At 40.4% G+C, this 20,737-nt stretch overlaps 1 protein-coding gene across 1 annotated transcript in view; it reads left to right on the forward strand.

The window, feature by feature from the left end:
- The first annotated feature begins 288 nt into the window (after positions 1-288).
- The window catches only part of SLC25A23 (solute carrier family 25 member 23), a 32,722-nt gene continuing 12,273 nt past the window's right edge, over positions 289-20,737 (forward strand). Inside the window, exons 1-4 of the mRNA XM_039338888.1 lie at positions 289-682; positions 9,118-9,244; positions 19,704-19,791; positions 20,223-20,334. Coding sequence (XP_039194822.1) covers positions 485-682; positions 9,118-9,244; positions 19,704-19,791; positions 20,223-20,334 — 525 coding nt within the window. The 5' untranslated portion in view covers positions 289-484. The remainder of the gene's footprint in view (positions 683-9,117; positions 9,245-19,703; positions 19,792-20,222; positions 20,335-20,737) is intronic.

A 20,737-nucleotide genomic window follows, 5' to 3' on the forward strand; every position in this document is an offset into this window, starting at 1 on the left:
AAGCAAGAGGATGTCGGATGGGCGGGGTGAAGGATTTTTTTTTTTTTCTCCTCGCCGTGGCGGCGAAATTCAAACCGGAGAAAAGATTTTCCGCTACATTTCTCAGCCAGTAAAGCTCATTGCATTGCCCTTCCTCTTGCAATTGAACTGACCCATGGATGTCCGAGCGTTGTTTTGATCCCGCGATCTTCTACGAACCGCTTTCCTTCTCAAAGAGGAATAACGCTCTGCTATCATTGCAGAGAGCTTTTTTTTATTTTAAGGGGAGGAGGAAGCGGCTGTGGGAGGCGACGTCAACCAACGCATTGTTAAATGCCCTTGTACGGGAGGGTGGAACCGATTTTGCAAAGCGAGGCTGAGAGAGACAGCGTGCAGGGGGCAACGACGCTATGGAGCCCGGCCCAGACTACGGGGCAAGAAGTGGTCCCCCCCTGCTGCCTCTGACGCCGCCCTTCGCGGGGGTCTAGTGAGGAGAGCAAGTGCCATGCTAGAGCCCCGCGAAGGCTCTGGGCCCCCGCAGCAGGTGTCCCTCCAAGAGGGCTTCCGCGAGCACGAGCGGCACCAGCGCTGGGCCGGCCTCTTCGAGCAGCTAGACACCAACAAGGATGGGCGAGTGGATATCAACGAGCTTCGCGAGGGCCTGGCGCGAATGGGCATGGAGGCCAGCCCCCAAGCCGAGCAGGTCGGTGGAGGAAGGCAAGGCTGGACGGAACACCGTTCGGCGGGAGATAGATAAGTAGTCTGCTGCCAAGCAAAGAGGCGGCACAGATGGGGCTTGACATTGGGTGGGATTACTCGAGCCAGTTTCTAGGCGCCCCGGGCTTCATCCGTACTACATCTGCAGAATGGCTCTGCAGCCCCACCACCACCCAGCTCCCCCAAACCGCCTCTCAGCTCGCCTTCCCTGCCTCCCTTTTCAGTTTCCTTGAAGCTGCAAAGGCGGCGCCTGCCCACAAAGAGAGCCTGCGGGTAGCTGGCTCTGCATGGGCCTGATTCCACGCGTGGGTGCTGGGGAAGGACCTCTTCTAGGGCGCCCAGCCTTCGGAAAGGAAACCCATAGAATCCCTTCGCACGCGCCGGATCCTTGCATACAATAATAAGGTTCGTTTATGAGTCAGCCTGGGGCCAGAAAAACCCTCGGCACCTCCCCCTCCATAATCGGGAGAGGCAAGTAGAGTAACTAAAAGCTGAATTATAGAAGGGTCAGGTGCTTGGCTTTTAGGCCCGCTGCGTGGCTATTAGGTCCGTCTTATAAGAGGCAGCTCTCTCGGGAGGCCGGCGCCGAAGGAGAGGTTTTCATCACGTTTTAGAAGTAGGAATTTAGCTTCTCACCCCGGTGATAAAATCTAATTCAAGTCCTAAGCATAAATTCTTTCTTTCCTTCCCCTCACCCTGAGAAACACATGTTAGGGCATAGGCAAGTTTGTACAATTGATGCATTGCAGAGTTTTTATTTGGGCCCTCAGGCCAGTCCTGAAAAGTACATTCTTGCAGCAATAAAGGGTCTATGCTGTAAAATGCCTATATTAAGGTAGCCCAACCAATTCCAATGCTCAGAGTTAGAAGCAAGATACTGGCATTCAGCTACTGTTCTCTTTAACCAGGCTTCTTAGAACTGGGCTGTCCTCAGGAAACTTGTATAGCAACAGCGGTATTACTCCAAAACCAACAAGGCAAATTGTGACACTTAAATACTGTAGTGATATAAAAGTATAAACTTATAAAAGTATAAATTTGGCAGCTGTGTAGACCTAGAAGAAAAAGATAAACAGTGGGGCCAGTAGCAACAAAATCCAAATAGAATTGCTCACTTAAAATAAATGCAAATTAGCAAAGGAATCATATTCCCTGGATGGTTTTTCTGGCTGCTGAGGACAGTAATGAAAATCCTCTGCAAGCACATGCTGAAAGTTATAGCCCAGTCTAGAAGGCAAGGGAAAGGCTCTTCGAATGGAAGTATCCATTCACCAGATTAGTGGTGATTTTAGGTAATTGTTATCATTATTACATTAATATTTAGAGCTGTGGGACTAAGAAATAAAAAAGGCTGTTCTCTTGCAACGAAACTCTTCGGAAAGGTGCATGTATTCTGAGATCTTTGCCTTTCCATAGTGGCTATTTTCACTCACCTTGGTGTACCAGGGTTGCCAGACATATGAACACAGAAGGACAATCTTGGCACAAGAAAAGCAAGCACTCCGCAAAGCCAGAGCTGCAAATGCTGAATTAACAGTGTCTACATTTCTTCGTTCAGTATGTGGCAGAACATTCCGTGCTAACATCGGTCTTATTAGCCACCTACGGACACATCGTTGATGGCTCATAACCCACAAGATGTCAAGGTCTTCATTGAAATCGATGGACGAACAACACAAATTTTCACTCAGGACAGTTTCACAGTTTTGCCTCTGAACTTGTACAAAGTGCTGCTGACACAAGTTCTTTGATTGATCCACAGTAGCCCTGTAATGAGGTTGCTTGATCATTGGGTAGATTTACTTATTTTGATAGTGGTTCGTTGAATATGCTTCAGGGGCTGTAATCATCAAATTAATCTTGTAATTTTTACTGTTTCCCCCCAAGCCTTTTAATTCTCCGTTTTTCTTCTCCTGAGGGAATGGGGTAGAAATTCCCCTTCCCTCTCTCATTAGGGAGGATACTTTGCTTTGGGTGGTTTTCCCCAGGAAAAAGTCTTGAAATCATAAAGAGACGATAAGGTCTCACCCAGTTTCATCCATGTTGTTTAAAAGTTGCTCGTTAGTGCTTATTTTCTTCAGTTGTCAGCAGCTTCTGACTGGCCACACAAATGTAGCCAGTCTTTCTCCCGCCGGTTTAGAGGGCTTCCTCGGATCAAACAGAAGGGCCGCTGCCCTCCTGAAATCAACGAGGGTCCCCTCCTTCTTTGTCGGCTCTACGGGGCGACTTTCGACCCTTTTTAGGGTCCCCAGCAGGGCAAAATTGAATACGGAAGACAGAGCCCATCTTCCTGCGCCCATTCCGCCATGATGTCAAACCGGAAGTCAGGATCTGTTTATTATACTGTTTAACCATATGATGTGATTTACAGAACATAGTAACTTGATTCACATAATAGATTTTTTAGATTGGGTTTAACATGTTACCAGAATGCAGCTATTAGGCTTTTAAATAATAAATTATGGTTTAGTGTGTTATGGCTACCAAACTAATAATGTGGTAATAAACCATATGATATAAATCAAGCCACAGTTTTTCTCCTTAAGTTTTTTCCCCCGTTCTGCTTGAACCTTGTTGATTCACAAATGAGAATGATTACAAATACTGTAGATGAGATACAGGTTGATTTTTTTTAAACTAGTCTTAGTCCTGATACTAGTAGGAGACAACAAGATGGCATTCCACAGAAACTGCTTTGAAGCTACATTGCTGTTGGACAGTTCATAGTCTTTATTTTGAATCCAATGTTAAAACCAAGCTAAAGTGGGTTGCCAAGGAAACTATCATCTTTAAAAAGAAAAGTCCTAACTAAATATGCTAATCCGGTCAATGCCTAGATTTAGTAAATTATCTGAAGTAAAAGAAAATCAATTCATAAAATATGACATTTAGGAAAAAATCTAAAAGCAGAAACATTTTTCCTTTTTTAAATGGAACATTACATGGATTCTGGACTCAAAAAATGCAGCTATAACCTGATATGAAAGATTCTGTAGTTTTCTCAATAGAATTTAAAGATAGTATTAAGGATGTCTGTGTCTGCAGATTAACAGTTCAGTTTGAATGCTAGTTTAATTAAACTCAGTGGGATTTATTGCAAAGTAAATGTATGTAGAATTATAACCTTAAAAATCTTTAAACTATTTAAACTTAGTTTCTGGTATATTTACGTACACATCTATGTAGTTTTCCAAAATAATGAGCCCATGGGATAGAGCAGACATGTCAAACATAAGGCCCGGGGGACGGATGTGGCCCACGAAGTGATTTCATGTGGTCCGGAAAGCCATCCTGGAAACAGTGAGGGAACGGCCCCCGCTTCCTTGGCCCTGGCCCAGGCCAGCTGGGAGCCAATGTACAATTTTGTGGTGGCCATCTATGCTGGAACACATTCAGTCTTAGCTCCACAAGGCTGTCTAGAAACAGCAAGGAACCAGCCCCTGCTGTGTTGGCCCCGCCCCCTGGGTGCATGCTGGGGAGGTGTCACCCTTTATGAGGAATGAAGAAATGGATCATGCCTTGGCGTTTGCCCCGGTCCCACTCCCTTCTGCCAGAGACCCTCAGATCTGTCCCACTCCTGCCCAGGCCCCCACAGGCATCCTTGACGCGAACGATGTAGAACTGGCCATGCTCACCCAGTAGGCCACAACCACCCTGGCCACACCCACCCGGCTCCCGAGGGCAATTGCAATGCTGATGCGGCCCTCAATGAAATTGAGTTTGACATCTCTGGGACAGAGGTTTTTGTTAAAGCTTTGTCCTTATTAAGCATTGTATGACTTGCTAATAATGTAGAAAGGGAATTTAATCTGCTAGAAAGGGCAAGGAATGTTAAACTGTGATGATTATTCTTAACATGCATTCGGATAACTAAGGGATATTACAGACGGACCAGACTTTTCCTCAGTTTGTTTGCTTTGAAACATTTTGTGCAAAATTGTGTCTATCTGCCTGCCAAGATGTACCTTTCAGCATACAGTTCTTGGATGCATTGTTGCTGTCAGTGCACTTATGTATTAGTTTGGTTTACAAGTCAAATTAACTAATAAAACTCATTTCATATCCAAAAACTACATTTTGATTTAATTCTTCTGCATTAGAAGCACCAAAAGAAGAGGTGGAGGCATCTTTATAGATTATCTAGTACAGATATGTCAAACTCGCAACGTCACGTGATGTCGCGCAACATATCAGGATGGTTTTGCCATTGCTGGCAATCGGGTGGGCGCGGCTTCCGGATGATGTGTCCAGCCTGCGGGCCGGCAGTTTGACATCCCTGATTCTAGTACAATCTTCCTAACTTCTAGATCAGTATTGCTTAATATTTTCCTTCAGGACATCTTCCCATTTTTAAAAATTGTGGTGGATTTGTTTGCATGGGTGATATTGTATTTACTATATTAAAAATTAAAATTGATACATTCATAGAATGTTTATTGAGTAATGTAAAGATAATTGTTAAATATTAACATATGTAAAATATTTTTATGAAAAATCCTTAACAAAAATGAGAAAAGCGACATTGTTTTAAATTTTTGCAAATATTTTCAATATGTGGCAAGTAATTTTGATTTCACAGACCCCTGAGAAACACTGCTCTAAAACCATGGGAACACTATTGATGAGAAATCTCATCTGAGATAGCTCTTCTGGGAGTTATAGTTAGCTATTCCTGGAGCTACTGTTTCCTCTTTCATTTGCCCTTTTAGTCTGTTGGCATCACCATAGTTGCTTTTTTCATTTTAAAACCAACATTCTTAACACAACATCTATATTTTTCTCATTTTAAACAAAAGAATTACAAAACGGTATATCTGTAAAACTTTCCACACCAAAAAAAAAAAGAAAACCCAGGAAGTGCTTTCTGCACAATCATCTTGCAGGGTTCGTTACGGCTTTATGCCCTTCAAATAGTTCAGGTTCCCATTTCCTTCAGCGATAGCACACACTGGTGTCTATATGGGTCTTTTGACCAAAATGAATATGAAATGCACCTTGTTGCCAAGGCTTGGCATATAAAACAAAATTGAATAGACCTATTGGGGAAAGGACAGATAAGGTTAACTCAGCATCCCATTTTTTTTGGTAGTCCTCAAATTTTAGTGGAGTTGGACATCGCTTTGACTAATGGCATTTGGTTACGGTGCCAGTGTTGGATCTCAATCCACTTGTGCCACTGGCACGTTTGGTTCAGTAACTGCAGGAAAGACATCTTCATGCAAGTTTGGGGATTTGTAAGCTATGGTTTGTATGCTAACTAAACCAACAGTGGCTTAGTGTGAGGTAAGATATAATCTCAAACTTATTCTCATTCATCAAAAATCTGCTCAGCCAAGTAATTTGATGTATGCTAGAGAAAGAGAATCCATTCAGAAATTGGGCATACCTAGGGGAAATCAGGCACTCAACTTGCAAGCTCTTTTAAGCTTGTTTAAACCATGTGGCATTGGGCTATTTTCATACTTCTATGTTTACATTCCTTTGGTTTGTCTGGCTCCTTTTCCTGCTCAGGCTGATCATGTGAGTGCCCTGGAAATGTGTGAGAACACCACCCTGCTGTTCAAACCAAGAGAATTGCAAGTTAAGATTCTGAATTGTTTGCTTTATTTACAAAATGGAGTAAAGAAGACGTGCCCATTTCCTTTGGAGTACATGTACCAAATGTCTTTGGATTTCTCTTTGAAAACAGATCTTGACCCCTCTGAGCAACTGTCTGGCTTTCTTAAGAACTCCAATTTGTGAATCATAGATATTACTGGTGTGGAGAGAGACCAAACAATGGTTTAGCCAAATAAGACAGAAATGGCATCATGCCAACAGTTTATATCTAGAAAATGGTGATTGAATTGAACAGGGTTGGTGGGGGAGGAAAGTTAGTTTATGAAAAGGCGAGGCATGGAATATTAAAAAGAGAAAGTGTCTTTTAGTGGCTGCTATTGAATGAATAAAAAGGACAGAATATCAGGAATATATATACAGGAATTCACATTAGCGCATCCAGGATGTTGCAATTTTTACAAGAAAACTCATCTAAGAACAATAAATGGTAGATGTTTCCCTCCCCTCATGGTATTCAGTAAACATGCATTGTATGAATGTATTAATATTTACTGGGCTGGAATTTAGTGAGAGAAACAAAATCTTCTTGGTCTCCAGTTTCCATATCTTAATTCTTAATTCTTGGTTCTTTTGTTTAGATTATGTCACCTGAACTTTCCTGGCAATTATGAATATGATGATGATTGCTCTGTCATGTCATACCCAAGTAGGAGGCAGGGTTGTTACAGTCATATAACCTGGCAACCTGTTGAAATTTATGGAAACTATTCTGTTCTGCAGCAAGAGCTGTAGATTAGAAAAATCGTGTTTTTTTAATTTAATGAGTTAAAAAAATATATGAGTAGTCCTTGAGTTACAACTGTAATGGAGCCTGCCCGTTACAATCATAAATTGTTAGTCACAAAACAATTTTACATTTTTTTGTGACAGTCAAGCAGAAACTTGGGGATCATAAGTGCAAATGTAGTTGTTAAATGAACCCATTGTTTGCTATGGAGTGGTTTTGCTGAAAACCGGAAATGCTGTCGTAATTTTGGATCCACGTCGTAAGTCCCCTTTTTAAGACAAGTAACTTTTTTTTTATTGAAAATTTTTAAGTTTTACAAAACAATTCCCTTCCCCAAACCCTCCCAACCCTCCCCTACCCTCCCCCGTAGACAAGTAACTTCAAATGGTCACTAAGTGACCAGTCATAAGTCAAGGACTGTGTATTGCATTTTAACAATTTGGCAAGGAGGTATTGTAAATTCCATGTTTATTCCCTTCTATACATTTATCCTTAGATTGTGAGAAATCCTTGGAAAGGCAGAGTTTTTTAAAAAAATCAACAATAACAATATCTGGCTCCCCCATCTCCAGGGGTTTATATTCACAAAGGTATTGTCTTCATGAATAAAGCTGTGGTGAAAGTACAACATACTTTGCAACATTTTGAGCTGCCTGAAACTAGAAATTACTTCGTGTCACTTCTTCTGTCTTCAGATTCACAACAGCAGAAATAATCCTTATTGTCTGGCTTAGCAGACCTGCATATAGCCTCAAGTTTGGCCAGCTAAATGACTTTGCGGCTCAGGTTACACTTAAGCCTCTTGGAGATAGAATAGCAAAGATGGATAAACACTTTGCAAATTAGAGTGACAACCAAAGTTATACTAACTAGCTCATGAGCAAAGATGGCATCCTCCCAAGTATTCTGCCTCCTCTCAGCCAGATCTTTATCCCCAGGACATTTCCTTCCCCTTGCAGGCCTCCCCATCAACCTCTGTGATCTCCCGTAGGAGAAAGAGAAAGACGCATCTCCATGTGTTTGGACTGTACAATTTCTGCCTGCAGCTGTACAAAGAGGGATTGTCCCTCCTTAGATAAAAGCAATGGTATCAAGAAGAAAAATTCCAGCCTGACCTTCTCCTGAATATCTTTTACATCAGTGGTTCTCAACCTGTGGGTCGGGACCCCATTTGGGGTCGAACGACCATTTCACGGGGGTCGCCAAACAATGCAGTCCGCCATTTTTCCCCCTTTTCTTTGGCCACGCCCCTGACACCCGGTGATGTATAAGTGGTTGGGGGTCACCACAACACGGGGACCTGTATTATGGGGTCACGGCATTAGAAAGGTTGAGAACCACTGTTTTACATACATACACACCATCACAAGCACTGCCTAAAAGACAAAGCTGTGAATCAGGAAATTCCTAGGGCAAGTGTCACCTCTGCTGTGAAATCACTTGGCAGCATTAAGGAAATAGTTCTTTCTCCATCTCATCTCTTCATTTGCTAAATATAGATACATTATTTTCTATGCAGGTCAACAGTAAGGACTATAATTAGGTACTACAAGTTGGAGTTTGAAACATAAGACTAAATGTAAAGGACATAATAATTCACTGCAGGATGTTTGGTCTGTGAACTTTTGGAATTTGAACATTTTCTTTCAGAAATATAAACACATTCTTATAGTGAAATGTAGGCATGTACCTCCACTACAAATCAAAAGATATAACAGATGTAGACAGATGATACTCACACTCAAAATATCACCCTGGCAACTCTTGTACAGAGTGAGGTATAGATATCTGTTGCAATAAGAAAAGTGGATTGTGTAATCCATTAAATCAACTTGTATTCTCCAGATATGTTAGACTTTCTTTACTGTTTTCCTGCATTGGCCATGAAACACAAGAATTGTCCATTATAGTACTGGGCCACTGTAGTGGGAAAATGTGCATTAAAACAGTCATTTTTTTAGTTATTTGCCTTCGTCCTATAGGATCCAAGATGTTTTGAAATGGTAACGTTGACTTTGATGAATTGCAGTTCTCCAACTTCTTTCTAAAACTCACTTGGCTTCCACTTTTTGCAGGATATCTTACGGGAGGGTGACACAGATCATGATGGAGAACTCAACTTTGAGGAATTTGCTCAGTACCTTCAGGAGCGTGAACGGAAGTTGTTGCTGATGTTTCACAGCCTGGATCGCAACAATGATGGTATGAAACTCCCCCCAAAGTTAATATGACTTCCATTCTGTCTGAGCCTAAAGTGGAATCAGCATTTCTTTAGACTCTTCTCCAGCTTAGGGGCATGTATTGCTACCGTATTTCCCCGAAATTAAGACCCGGTCTTATTTTTTTAAATTTTTTTTTGCCTCTAAAAGAGGTACTAGGTCTTAATTTCAGAGAATGTCTTATCTTAGGACCACCATAGCCAGGCCTTCCACACCCCGACACCTGTTGCACCACTGACTGCCTTCTTCTGCAGCTGCTTGCTGCCACTTGCGGCAAGACGCCATTTCTCCTCCCTGCAGGACACTGCATGGTACTTTGCGTCATTTCTGCTGCTTGCAGTGAGAAACCACACAGCGCTTTGGGCCGTTTCTGCTGCTCGCAGCAAGAAGCTGCACAAAATCAAGCTAGGGCTTACTTTGGGGCTGGGTCTTATAGGTTTATAATTACGCCATTTTCTTCATTTTTCTTTCCTATAACAGACCTATTAATAAAGCCATTGGCACCTGTCTTTTTAAAATGTCCTTTAAAATAGCAAGCAATATTCATATACATTCTGTATTGTTTGAGGAGGACCTAACTAAAAAAACCTTCATTTCAGACTTGCAGATCATAAGTATTTAAAGCTGGAATGTAGGTTGTCTGATTTTGGTTTAGCCTGTTATGAACCTAGCCATTGTGGCTTATTCAACAAATCACAGTTAAGGCAAGATACAGGCTAGCATAGTAACCTCATATTGTGATTTGCTAAATTCATGAACACTGTAACCCACTTCTTACAATTCTTCCCATGTCACATTTGCCCAGAAATAATACCTTTCTATGTCTGCCCTGATAACAATATATCCTGACTTCTTGTTCTTTGATGCACCTCTAGCCTCATCTGTTTGGGACTCAGTTGATATTTGATGCCCAATTCTGAAAATAGAGAGCCAGGGCATAATAAGCGCCTCAGAGTTTTTGTTCTTTTAGTCCTCTGTTCTGTTCTTTTCCTGGGTTGAGTTCCAAGAGCCAAGAAGTATCTGCTACTTCCTTTAAAAAAAAAAAAGGATGCCTGATTAACTCCTCCTACCTAAACAGTTCTATGATACAGTACAGACAAGGCTTCTTATAGCCTTGGCTTCTAGCAGAAGAAGGCCTTACATATATTATTATTACTACTACTGCTGTCACGGTTCTTCTAACTTATACCTGACAACTGCAGATTCTTTCAGCTGGCTCATTTTCTCTTTCATAGAAGAAGAAGACACAAGCAGCTACATGCCAGATTTTAGCTGGTGCTGCCTTTTGGTCTAGTTGGATGCAATAGGGCAACCTGAGAAGATCGATCCAGATTTAAGGGCAAAACTAAGCATTACCTAGCTGAATATATGTTGTATTTAGCTATGAAAGCACAGGATGTTACTCTCACATCTCTTGCTCATTTCTCTCTGATTCATGCCTGGAAATAGTGACTATTTCTAGCCAAAGCTTTTATAGTATAAAATATGTTGATGGACTCATCATTCATATATAATGACTCCATGGGTTCCATATCTGTCATTTTTATCCACTCCCCCCCCCCCAAAAAAAAACTAATGAAGAGACAAGCCCAAATGTTTAAAATGTGCAGTTGAAAAACCTTTTCTTTCTGTATGGCCTTTCTTGTTATAGAACTATTTTGTGTTTTGCCAAGCAAAACTCCAAACAGACAAAGCAGAGATAAATCCATTGAACAGAGCAGCACTTACCGCTAAGTTAACATTGGTAGGATCTGACAGGGTGGTTACATAAATATATCCTATTCATTTATTTTTGAATTTGAAGATGTTTCTGAGCTGGATAGAGACATGCAGTTATTATTATGCAAGAGTTGCATTTTTCTCTTTAAAGGACACATGGAAGTGAACTTGACAAACAACTAATCAAATTTCACTTTGGCCTTTCCCTTTCCTTTTGAAGAAAGAATACTTGGAAACAGTGAACCAACAGTGAGGTAGATGGGGATGCCACAAACTGTGGTTTTATGGCAACTTCTGAAATTGAATAATAAAAAAAGTCTGAAACTACCAGATAACTTTTTTCTGGCCTGTGAAAGTGACTAATGAGAACAAGAAAAAGGAAAGATTGAGTTTGAAATTTTCCAGATTAGCTTCTCCAGCTGCTTTCAAATTGGAATTTCTAGCCAGAATGGCCTGAACCAGATTGTTAAAGGCTGTGCCAAAAGCATCTGTTGCTAAAGGATGAAGTCAAGGCTCCGTGACACATTCTTTTTATATTGCTCGTATGCAGTGCAGATTTGAATCTCTTTTTGAAGTCCTTGTCAGACATCCCTGGGGATTATGTAGCTTCCACATAAGAGTCTTCCCACTTAGCTTGCAATTTTATTTTCAGCACTTTATGTTTTCAGCCTTATTTCCAGATCTTTCTGCCATGTCTTTAAACTGCTGCTTGATTAGCAAACATTAAGTAGGTGCAGTTTTTCCTGGCATCTAAGTAAAGTATAAGGGGAAGAGCAGGGGAGAAAGGCCAATATAGAAAAGTTTCTTTATCAACCTTCTTTAAGAGTTTTTAGCACTGGAGATTTAAAACTGATAGTTAAATATGCAGATTGTTAAGGAATGCTTGGGAGAAGCAGCTTGCTGAATTAGGCCCCAAATTGGGAGTGAATGCAGAAGTTTCATCCAGGTCTCCTGCATCTTGCACCTAGTGCAATTAATGGAAAAATATGCATATTCTATACTGATCCCTTCCTCTCAACTAATGCTTGTTCTTCTTTGTAAGGTTGCTACACATTCTGTCTCCCTGGTCCTGAAGGGCCTTTCGTTTAGTGAGATGGCCACTATAGCCAGCTTCTCTAGTTAACGTCTGTCCTATGAAAGCAAAAAAATACAGATGGGCAATATCCTCACATTCTCAAAAACATACTAAGCTCAAATCAAGAAACAAGATAATGGCTTACTACAAAGTGGGAATCTAGCCTTGGCTGTTTGTAAAATATAGCTGGCAGCTTGTTGCATTGAGTGAAGCCAGCCAATTACACTTTATTCAGTAAACTATAATTTAGCATACCAGAGTTTGGTAAAATGTGTGAGCCAGATCCATAACAATCTCTTCCTTTTAAAAGAGCTGTTCTACTTGTGAAAAGGGAAAAACTCTGTTGCTTCAGTTTTTCTGATTGATCAGTGTTTTTTCCTGTAACTCAAGCCAACAGTCATCTTGATGATGTTTCTGAGTGATGCCATCAGTTTGTTTCAACACAAAAACAATTTGGCCAAACTTCATTGGAGATAATTAAAGACCATTAACGGCTATCCTTCTATCACATACAGCAGCATTTCTGAATTTTTCCTTGTATTAGCATACAGAGAAAGAGGCAATGTTCTCATCCTTTTCTTTATCCTGTTAAGAGAGCTGTGTATTTGTGTGGGAGCAACTGTGGGTTGAAAAATGCATCTTTCTAAACTACAGTCTTGTTGCAAAAATACCTAGGGATGTGTGGTATTGCTTGCTTTTAAAACATAATAAAACACACAAACAAAATAATCTCACTGGTTTTAAACCTAGACTTAGCAACCATCATTCCACTTTTTATTATTTCCAAGATAAATTACTGCAGTGAGATTTAATGCAGGATTGACCTTGTGGAGGTTTGTCAGAACTTAACTATGCAAAACTTTGTGGATATTCTACACAGGCCGAATCTAAGCAACTTTCAAATTAAATCAGATATTTTAATTAAGCTAGTAGCATTTAAGTGATGAACTACTTTGAAGATGACATTAAATAGTTTTGTCTATTTAATATCATTAGGCAACTGCTTTTTTTAAAAAAAATACCATTTTCAATAAAAGTGCATATAAGCAGATGACAATAGATACGCATTTCTTCAATACATAGGAAGAATTCTTCTTCTATGATTTCTTATAGTCCATATATAAGCACATTAAAAATAATATCCTTCCTGGTAGAAAAATATTTGAGACCTCTACAACTTCATTGGTAGATTAATTAACTGATGAGTTTAAATTAATTACAATTTATTTTAATTATGTTCAATTGTAATTATATTTAATAACATTAGGAACCAAGACTGAGGTAGGTTGAATAGAGGTAGGTAGATTATTATCTGCCCTGAACCTTGGAGTAGACAAGAGTTTATAAATCAAGAAATAGGGGATCTGCAGGACTGAATCAGGATTCTAAATTCATATGGGTGGGGGGGAGGGGGAACTAACATGAAACATGATCATTTGCTTAAATTAGAATATGCTAATTGGGAGGAGAAAGATTAGGGCTGTGCAGTGGTTTGGAATCAATTTGGCATTTTAGAATATGGAGGAGTGCAAAAACAGCAGTCTGCAGTTTACTAGAACAGCTGGAAGTTTCTTCAAAGGTGCCCCAACAACAAGCAAGAAGGCACTGTATTTGTGTTCTGACTGTTCTGAAGCACTTCTTCCCAACTGAATCCAAAGCACAGTGTAGTCCTAGTATACATGCAAATTCTAAAATAACTTCTATCATTTAAATTAAAAACTCAGAAGACTCAACATTGACTGTAAGATTATGAGCAAACATTTGAACATCTGCAGCCCATATATTCAATCAATCAGAATAGAACTGAAAGGGATCTTGGAGGTCTTCTAGTCCAACCCCCTGCTTTTTCACATCTGTCAAGATCTTTTTGGATCCTGAGTTTGTCTTCTGGGGTGTTGGATACTCCTGCCAGCTTAGTGTCATCTGCAAATTTGATGAGTTCACCTTCTATTCCCTCATCTAAGTCATTTATGAAGATATTGAAGAGTACTGGGCCTAAGATGGAGCCTTGCTTCCATGTGCTATTAGTTGACTACTGTAAGAACAGATTGCTAAACTAGATGGGCTGGGGGCTAAATCCAGTGAGATGCCGTTTATATTCTTAGGAACTTGTGTTTGTGTGTGTTGTGTGTTTCAGTTAGAAACCTTAAGGAAGGATTGATTCATCTTCTCCTTTAGAAACCATCACTGAATCCCATCATAGAGGACAATTTTCTCTCAGTATCTAATCACCCAGGATGGTTGAGAAGATGGTCACACAGCAGCTTCAGAAGACCTTGGATGAAGCAGATTATCTGGACCTCTTTCCATCAGGTTTTAGGCTAGGGCACAGGTCAGCAACCTGCGGCTCCGGAGCCACATGTGGCTCTTTGAGCCTTCCCCTGCGGCTCCCAGCCTCCTCTGCCTTTTGCAGAGACAGAGAGAGGCACTTGCGCTTCCCTTCTCTCTCTCTCTCTCTCTTTGTGTGTGTGTGTGTAAAAAAAGAGAGTGGACTCATGGTGTTCTCCAAGAGCTGAAAAGCTCACTGGGCGGAGCTCCTCCCTTTGCTGTGTGGAAGCAGGAAGGGCAGGAGAGAGCTAGCTAGCCCAGCTATGCTGGCTCAGGAATTCTGGGAGTTGAAGTCCATGAGTCATAAAAGAGCCAGGGTTGCCTACCCTTGAGCTTGTTGGAGAACAGCTTGAAGCCAGCTTGCCAGGTGAGCAGAAGATTGGAGAGAGGGAGGGGGGGAGAGAAAGGGGCGGGAAGAGAGAGAGAAAGAGAGAGAGAAGGGAAAGAGAGAAAGAAAGAGTGGGGGAAGAGGACTGGCAGACCAAGGAGGGGGGGGGAAAGGAGAAAGAGGGAGAGAGAGGGAGGAGAGACAGAGAGAGACCCTTTTGACATCTAAAATGAAGATAACACTGCATATATCTTTTTACCTTTATGAGATATATATATATATATGCATGTATGTATGTGTGTGTATATGTGTGTATATATATGTGTGTGTGTGTCTGTGTGTGCGCGTGTGTGTATGTAGGTCTTTGGTTATTCGGGTTTTCTCCTGTGTAAAATTGGAAGTGTCTTGGTGACGTTTCAACGAAGTCCCATTCATCATCTTCAGGCTGGTGCTTTCAGCTTCGCGCTTCTAGGAGCAGTGAAGCCGAAAGCACCAGCCTGAAGATGACAAATGGGACTTCGTTCAAACATCGCCAAGACACTTCCAATTTTACGAAAACCCGAATAACCAAAGACCTACATACAAACACCCGCGAAAACCTCAGAAAACATGTATATGTATACATAATGGTAAAAAAGGATATATGCAGTGTTATCTTCATTTTAGATATCAAAAGGGTTTTGCGGCTCCCAGTGTTTTGTTTTCAGTGGGAAACGGGTCCAAGTGGCTCTTTGAGTGTTTTGGGTTGCCTATCCCTGGGCTAGGGTATGGAATGGAAATGGCATTGGTTATGCTTTTAGATTTCTCTGGCAGAGGTGGGGTGTGGATGGTGCATCCATTCTTGCTCTTCTTGACCTCTCAGGCCTTCAGTACATCAAACATGGTATACTTCTGGATTGGCCCCAGGGATTGGGGATGGCAGCATTGTATTGTGCTGGTTCTCCTCCTTTCTTCAGGGTCTACTCTATACCAATCAATAGTGATTGGAAAGGAGAGATTCTGTTTTCGCCCCCTGTTTTGTGAAGTCTTGAAGGATTTGGGACTCTCTCTTTTTTAATATCTACATGAAGCTGCTGGGATGAGATCATTTGCCACCAAGGGTATGGTATCATCAGTAGCCCAGAAGGAGGGAGAGAGAGAGAGATCCTTCAGGCTGAATGCAGCATAATTACTACCCACTTATGAGAAACTGCTAGCAGAACTGATACAAATAGCTAATCTGTCTAAGGACTTTTCCACACCACAGCTTTAAGTTATAGTAGACTCAACACAAACATTGTGAACATTGCTTTCTTATTTTAAGATGTCTTGAAATAAGGAAGGGTGAGGCAGTATATTTACAGATCTCAAAACAAATGGAAAAGAGGACATACTAATCCTATAGTTGCTCACTGAACTCAGAAGAATAGCTGATGGCATCTTGTCTTAGCCTGGTTGAAATTTCTTATTTTGAACACATTGAACACATCTTGTGCTTCCAATGCTCTATTTCTATTTTTATTCTGATATCTCTAGGGTAATAAAACCATTTCCACTGAAACTATGCAGTACACCTAATTGCATTCCTAAAAGGCAGGCATTTTTCCCAGTTTTGCCATTTACTGCTTTTTATATAATTGTTCTGATGGAAATGTTGAGGTTTTTTTCTAGTATCTGATTAAGGCATCCTTTCTTGAGCTATGCAAATATGTCAGAACCCAGTTCTCATGAACCCCAAGCAGCTTGTTTGGTTCAAGCAACCTCTTTTAGGGATTCATTTGCTAGGATGCTTTACTCTGGGTAAAAAACAAGGGACGTTTTTGTGCCATTTCCCAATGAATGCAAGCCAAATGCAGAGTGGACTCTCCTGTCATGCTAAGCCACACAATCAGTGGTTACAAATAATAACTTCTGGGCTTACAGAGCATGTCAATCCAGAGCTAAACAGACAACTTCAAACCTTAGCAGGCTGTGTGATTCCAGGAGAGAGTTTGATCTGTTTATGCTATTCCTCTGTTATACTAAGTACATAGTCTCTGACCCTTTCCCCACTTGGACTGAATGAATTACTGTACAGGCATGCCCTGGAAGCATTTTTTTTTTTTTTTTGATTGGCTGATCCCAATGACATTTCTTTCTTTTTGTCTTCAGCAGCCCTTGAGTGAGATAGACTTAAGTCATTTTTAGTTCCAATATTATTTAGGTTCAGCCTCCATGTAAAATCCATGTTGGATGGAACACAGGCAAGAAAATGATAAGCAAAATAAGGACTGGTAATGGGATCAGCAGACATCATGCTGGTATAGTTTTATGCTTGCTCAAGTAAAAATGGAAAAAAAGTTTCAGCTCTCCAAATGGGAAAATATTCTGTAAGTCAGGACCATGCTAGTCTTCCTGTAAGAATGGAAGTACTCAGAAATTTCAAATGGAAAAATGGAGTTGATTAAAATGGCTGATTTCCTTCACTAGTTATTTTCCCACAGTCTTGCTGTTTTGCCAACTCTTGGTCATCTAAAGTTTAGTTCTGTGATGTTTGTTGGACTGTACTCTCCCTCCCAATTCCTATGCAAATGCTCTCCACTCTTCCCAAGTAAAGAGCTGCATCAGTTAGGCTGCTTACGGCAGTCAAGGCTAAATTGATGTTCTGTGGGAATCCTGCAGATTGTCTGCTGCCCTCCAAATGATTCTGTTCCCAATTCCATTGTTTCCTCCTTATGCTGACTAGATTAAAAGAGCTTGCAGCCCAGCACAGAGCCTTGGAGGGGCACAGTGTTGTCACAGGGGTTCCTCAAACGCTTGAAGAAATGTTATGATTTAAATATTGAGTTAAGTCTTGATGGTCTGTGGCCACAACAGGTATTTAAAGGGGATCCACGATGAAGAAAAGGTTGAGAACCACTGAGATAGCACATTAAGAAAATTCTAAGTCCTGTATGTATCCTAATTTATAGCCCAAATGTTGGAGATGTGGAAGCTTAGATGCAACTTATTTTCATATTTGGTGGACTTGTAGAAATATAAAAGCTTTTTGGATTAAGATTTGGTGGAACATTCAAAAGATTTCTAAGAGAAAGATTAAGTTTACGCCACAATTATTTTTGTTAGGTGTTATTGTAGATTTTGATGTTAAAGAAATTAATTTGATGTTGAATCTTATAACAGCTGCAAGATTATTGGTGGGGCAATACTGGAAGAAAGATTCTTTGCCTACTGTGGAAGAATGGATACTCAAGATGTCTAATTTAGCAGAAATGGCAAAAATTTCCACTTATTTGAAGGACTACTCACAAGAAAGATATATTTCAGTTTGGAGAAGATGGATAGATTATATTCAGAATAAATATGAGACTAAAAAGTATTATTTAGCTTATGAGTAAATTTTAGATTATTATTAATAGTTTGATATGGTAGAATTTATATTACTCTTAGTTTTATGGTTTAATTATATTATTATTTTCGTATTTAATTTGTTAATATTTATTTTGAAAAGGAGTTAAAGCATGTTATGGATTTGACTGTTTGTATAGTTGGGTAATGTTAGTTAGATTACGATTGTTTATTTGTAACCCTGTAATCAGCACTGGGAAGTGAGGGAGGGGTGGGAGGGATTTGGGATATATATTGTATAAAATCTTTAAAACTTTTAATAAAAAAGAAAAAAGAAAAGAAAATTCTAAGTCCACTAGCAGCTATGTTTGTGACTAAGATGAAAAATATGGCTAAAAACCAGATCGGATAGATTCAAACAGGATATTAAGCTATAATCAACAAACCACATTATGTAATATATGAACCTCACAAGGAGGATTGTATATCATTCCTATCCTTTACCACTGACCTGTAAACTCTTAGTACTGTACAGATTTGTAAGGGAAAATAGAGATTTTCCTATTCTAATCCATAGGGATTAGAAGTATAAGGACAGGTGCCATTATATTCTTGGCTTGTACTGTAGTTCTCCAAATGAATGTTGCTTAGGCATCTTAATCAGTCTCAGCTATCTGGTACAAAATGTGATTTGTTTAAAACAAAATTACCATCCATCTTTCTATTTTTGCCGCTAGTATTTTTAGGTCTAGTTGAAGAAAGCCTTGCCCTGTCAAGAATACATGCAGGCATTAATTCATCAATATTTTGATTTATGTAGTGCTCTTAGTGGTAAATTAAAAATTAAAACTATAGAAAAAACAGTATAACCAATTAGCATCACTCTTTTTTCCACTCTCTGTTCCAAACCTTCTGGGAGGGAAAAAGCTGGTTGATTGTTCAACAGATTGTGGCCAATACCCCACCCAGACCTGACACTGCTTTGCTTGCGTTCCTAGTTTTAGCAAAGCATTTCCTGGAGCTGGGACCAGATTGATGCCTTTGGGGCATAACATTGAGGCAAATGTTAACCACACCATTCTTTACAGTGGACTTCTAGAAACTAAGCTAATCAATCTTTCACAGTGTTGCAGGAGCCCACTTTTCAGCTATGCTTTCTTTTTCACCCAGCACTCATTTATACTGACTGCTCTGTGTTCTCCTTCTCATTCATTCTCTTAATACAGCTCTCCAATATCCAACCAGCAATCTCCCTTTTGGTCTTTTGCAGAGCCCTGTGAGCTTGTTTATCCTCTAGTCCAGTTCTTTAAAAATTTGCTCTAACTCCCCATCAGTTCCTCTTCAAGCTGGGAAGATTCACATAAATATTGGCGGTCTGGAAGACAGGGATGGCTGATTTTATAGTCTCTTTCCCTGAACTTGCAATATACAGCCCTGAAAAAACTTCCAAGATGATACCTGGCATTAATTGTCATTGCCAACTCCTCCAAACCCACTAGTCCTTTGACTCTGTCTCTCTCTCTCTCTCTCTCTCTCTTTCTTTCTTAGGCCCATGAAAATTTTGAGCACAGCTCACTTCACCTTATTGGAGCCCTTCTAGACTTCTCTTAACCCATCAGCTTCCTGGACTGAACTCTAATCCCCAAATGGATAGCCATGCTCCTTGTTTTTGTGTTTATGTTACAGGCCAGATCGATGTCTCCGAGATCCAGCAAACTTTCCACAGCTTGGGAGTTTACATCTCTCTCCAGCAAGCAGAGAAAATCTTGCACAGGTGAGGCTCAAACTGTTCTTGCTTTGCACTCCTCCTATCTCCTTATCCTACAATATCTGAAAGGTGGCTCAGAGATGTCTCACTTTGCTGTGTTGGAATGAAACCTAGCAGTTGCATTCATTTCTTTTGTCCAGCTGGACTAAAAGGTTGAAGGAGAGGACAGCGCTCAGAGATGATCTGAGGCTTCTGGTTTATCCTACCGGCTCTCAGTGCCTTCTCTGAATCTGAGCATTATATATATATATAATATAAGTTCCAGCAAAGACACCGGAATTTCTTTTTTGCATTCTATCCTGTCATTTGAACAAAGCACCTTCTCTGTTTTAGGTTGCCCCCTTATTTCTACAGCGAAGCTTGTTTTCGTAAAGAATGTTAGAATAAACCCAACATAGTTCCTTGTCCTCAGTACTGTGTGGGCTTGTGTTTTGCAGCATCGACAAAGATGGCACTATGACCATTGATTGGAATGAGTGGCGAGATCACTTCATCCTCAATCCACTAGAGAACATGGAAGAGATAGTGCACTTTTGGAAGCACTCAATGGTAAGCCATATTTCCCATCTAGCCAGGCCTGGGATTATTGTGTATTATGCCATCCCACTCCACTGTTTTGAAAATTGGCAAGCTGGAGTTACAGAAATAGAAGACATCAGATCCAATAGGTGAACAGCCCATAGGCAAGTCACATTTCTTCGCTCTGATGATTAGGTCTGGAAAGAAACTGAATACAGCATGGATGTAGCTTTGGGGAAAAGAACACTTACATCTTTCTTACATTAAACAACTGTATTAGTGTGCTGTGTTTCCCCAGTCTAAACTGAATATTGCCAGCCAGTTGTAATTATTGCCACATATTTGGTCTGAAATAACTGTCTCAGATCAGGGGATTCAAGGCAGCTTCTTGGGTGTCCTAAAGACCCTGGCTTGTATTTCCACTGGGGAGAAA

Source organism: Crotalus tigris, unplaced genomic scaffold (assembly GCF_016545835.1).
Source record: "Crotalus tigris isolate CLP2741 ecotype Arizona unplaced genomic scaffold, ASM1654583v1 scf7180000017723.350638, whole genome shotgun sequence".
Classification (NCBI taxonomy): domain Eukaryota; kingdom Metazoa; phylum Chordata; class Lepidosauria; order Squamata; family Viperidae; genus Crotalus; species Crotalus tigris.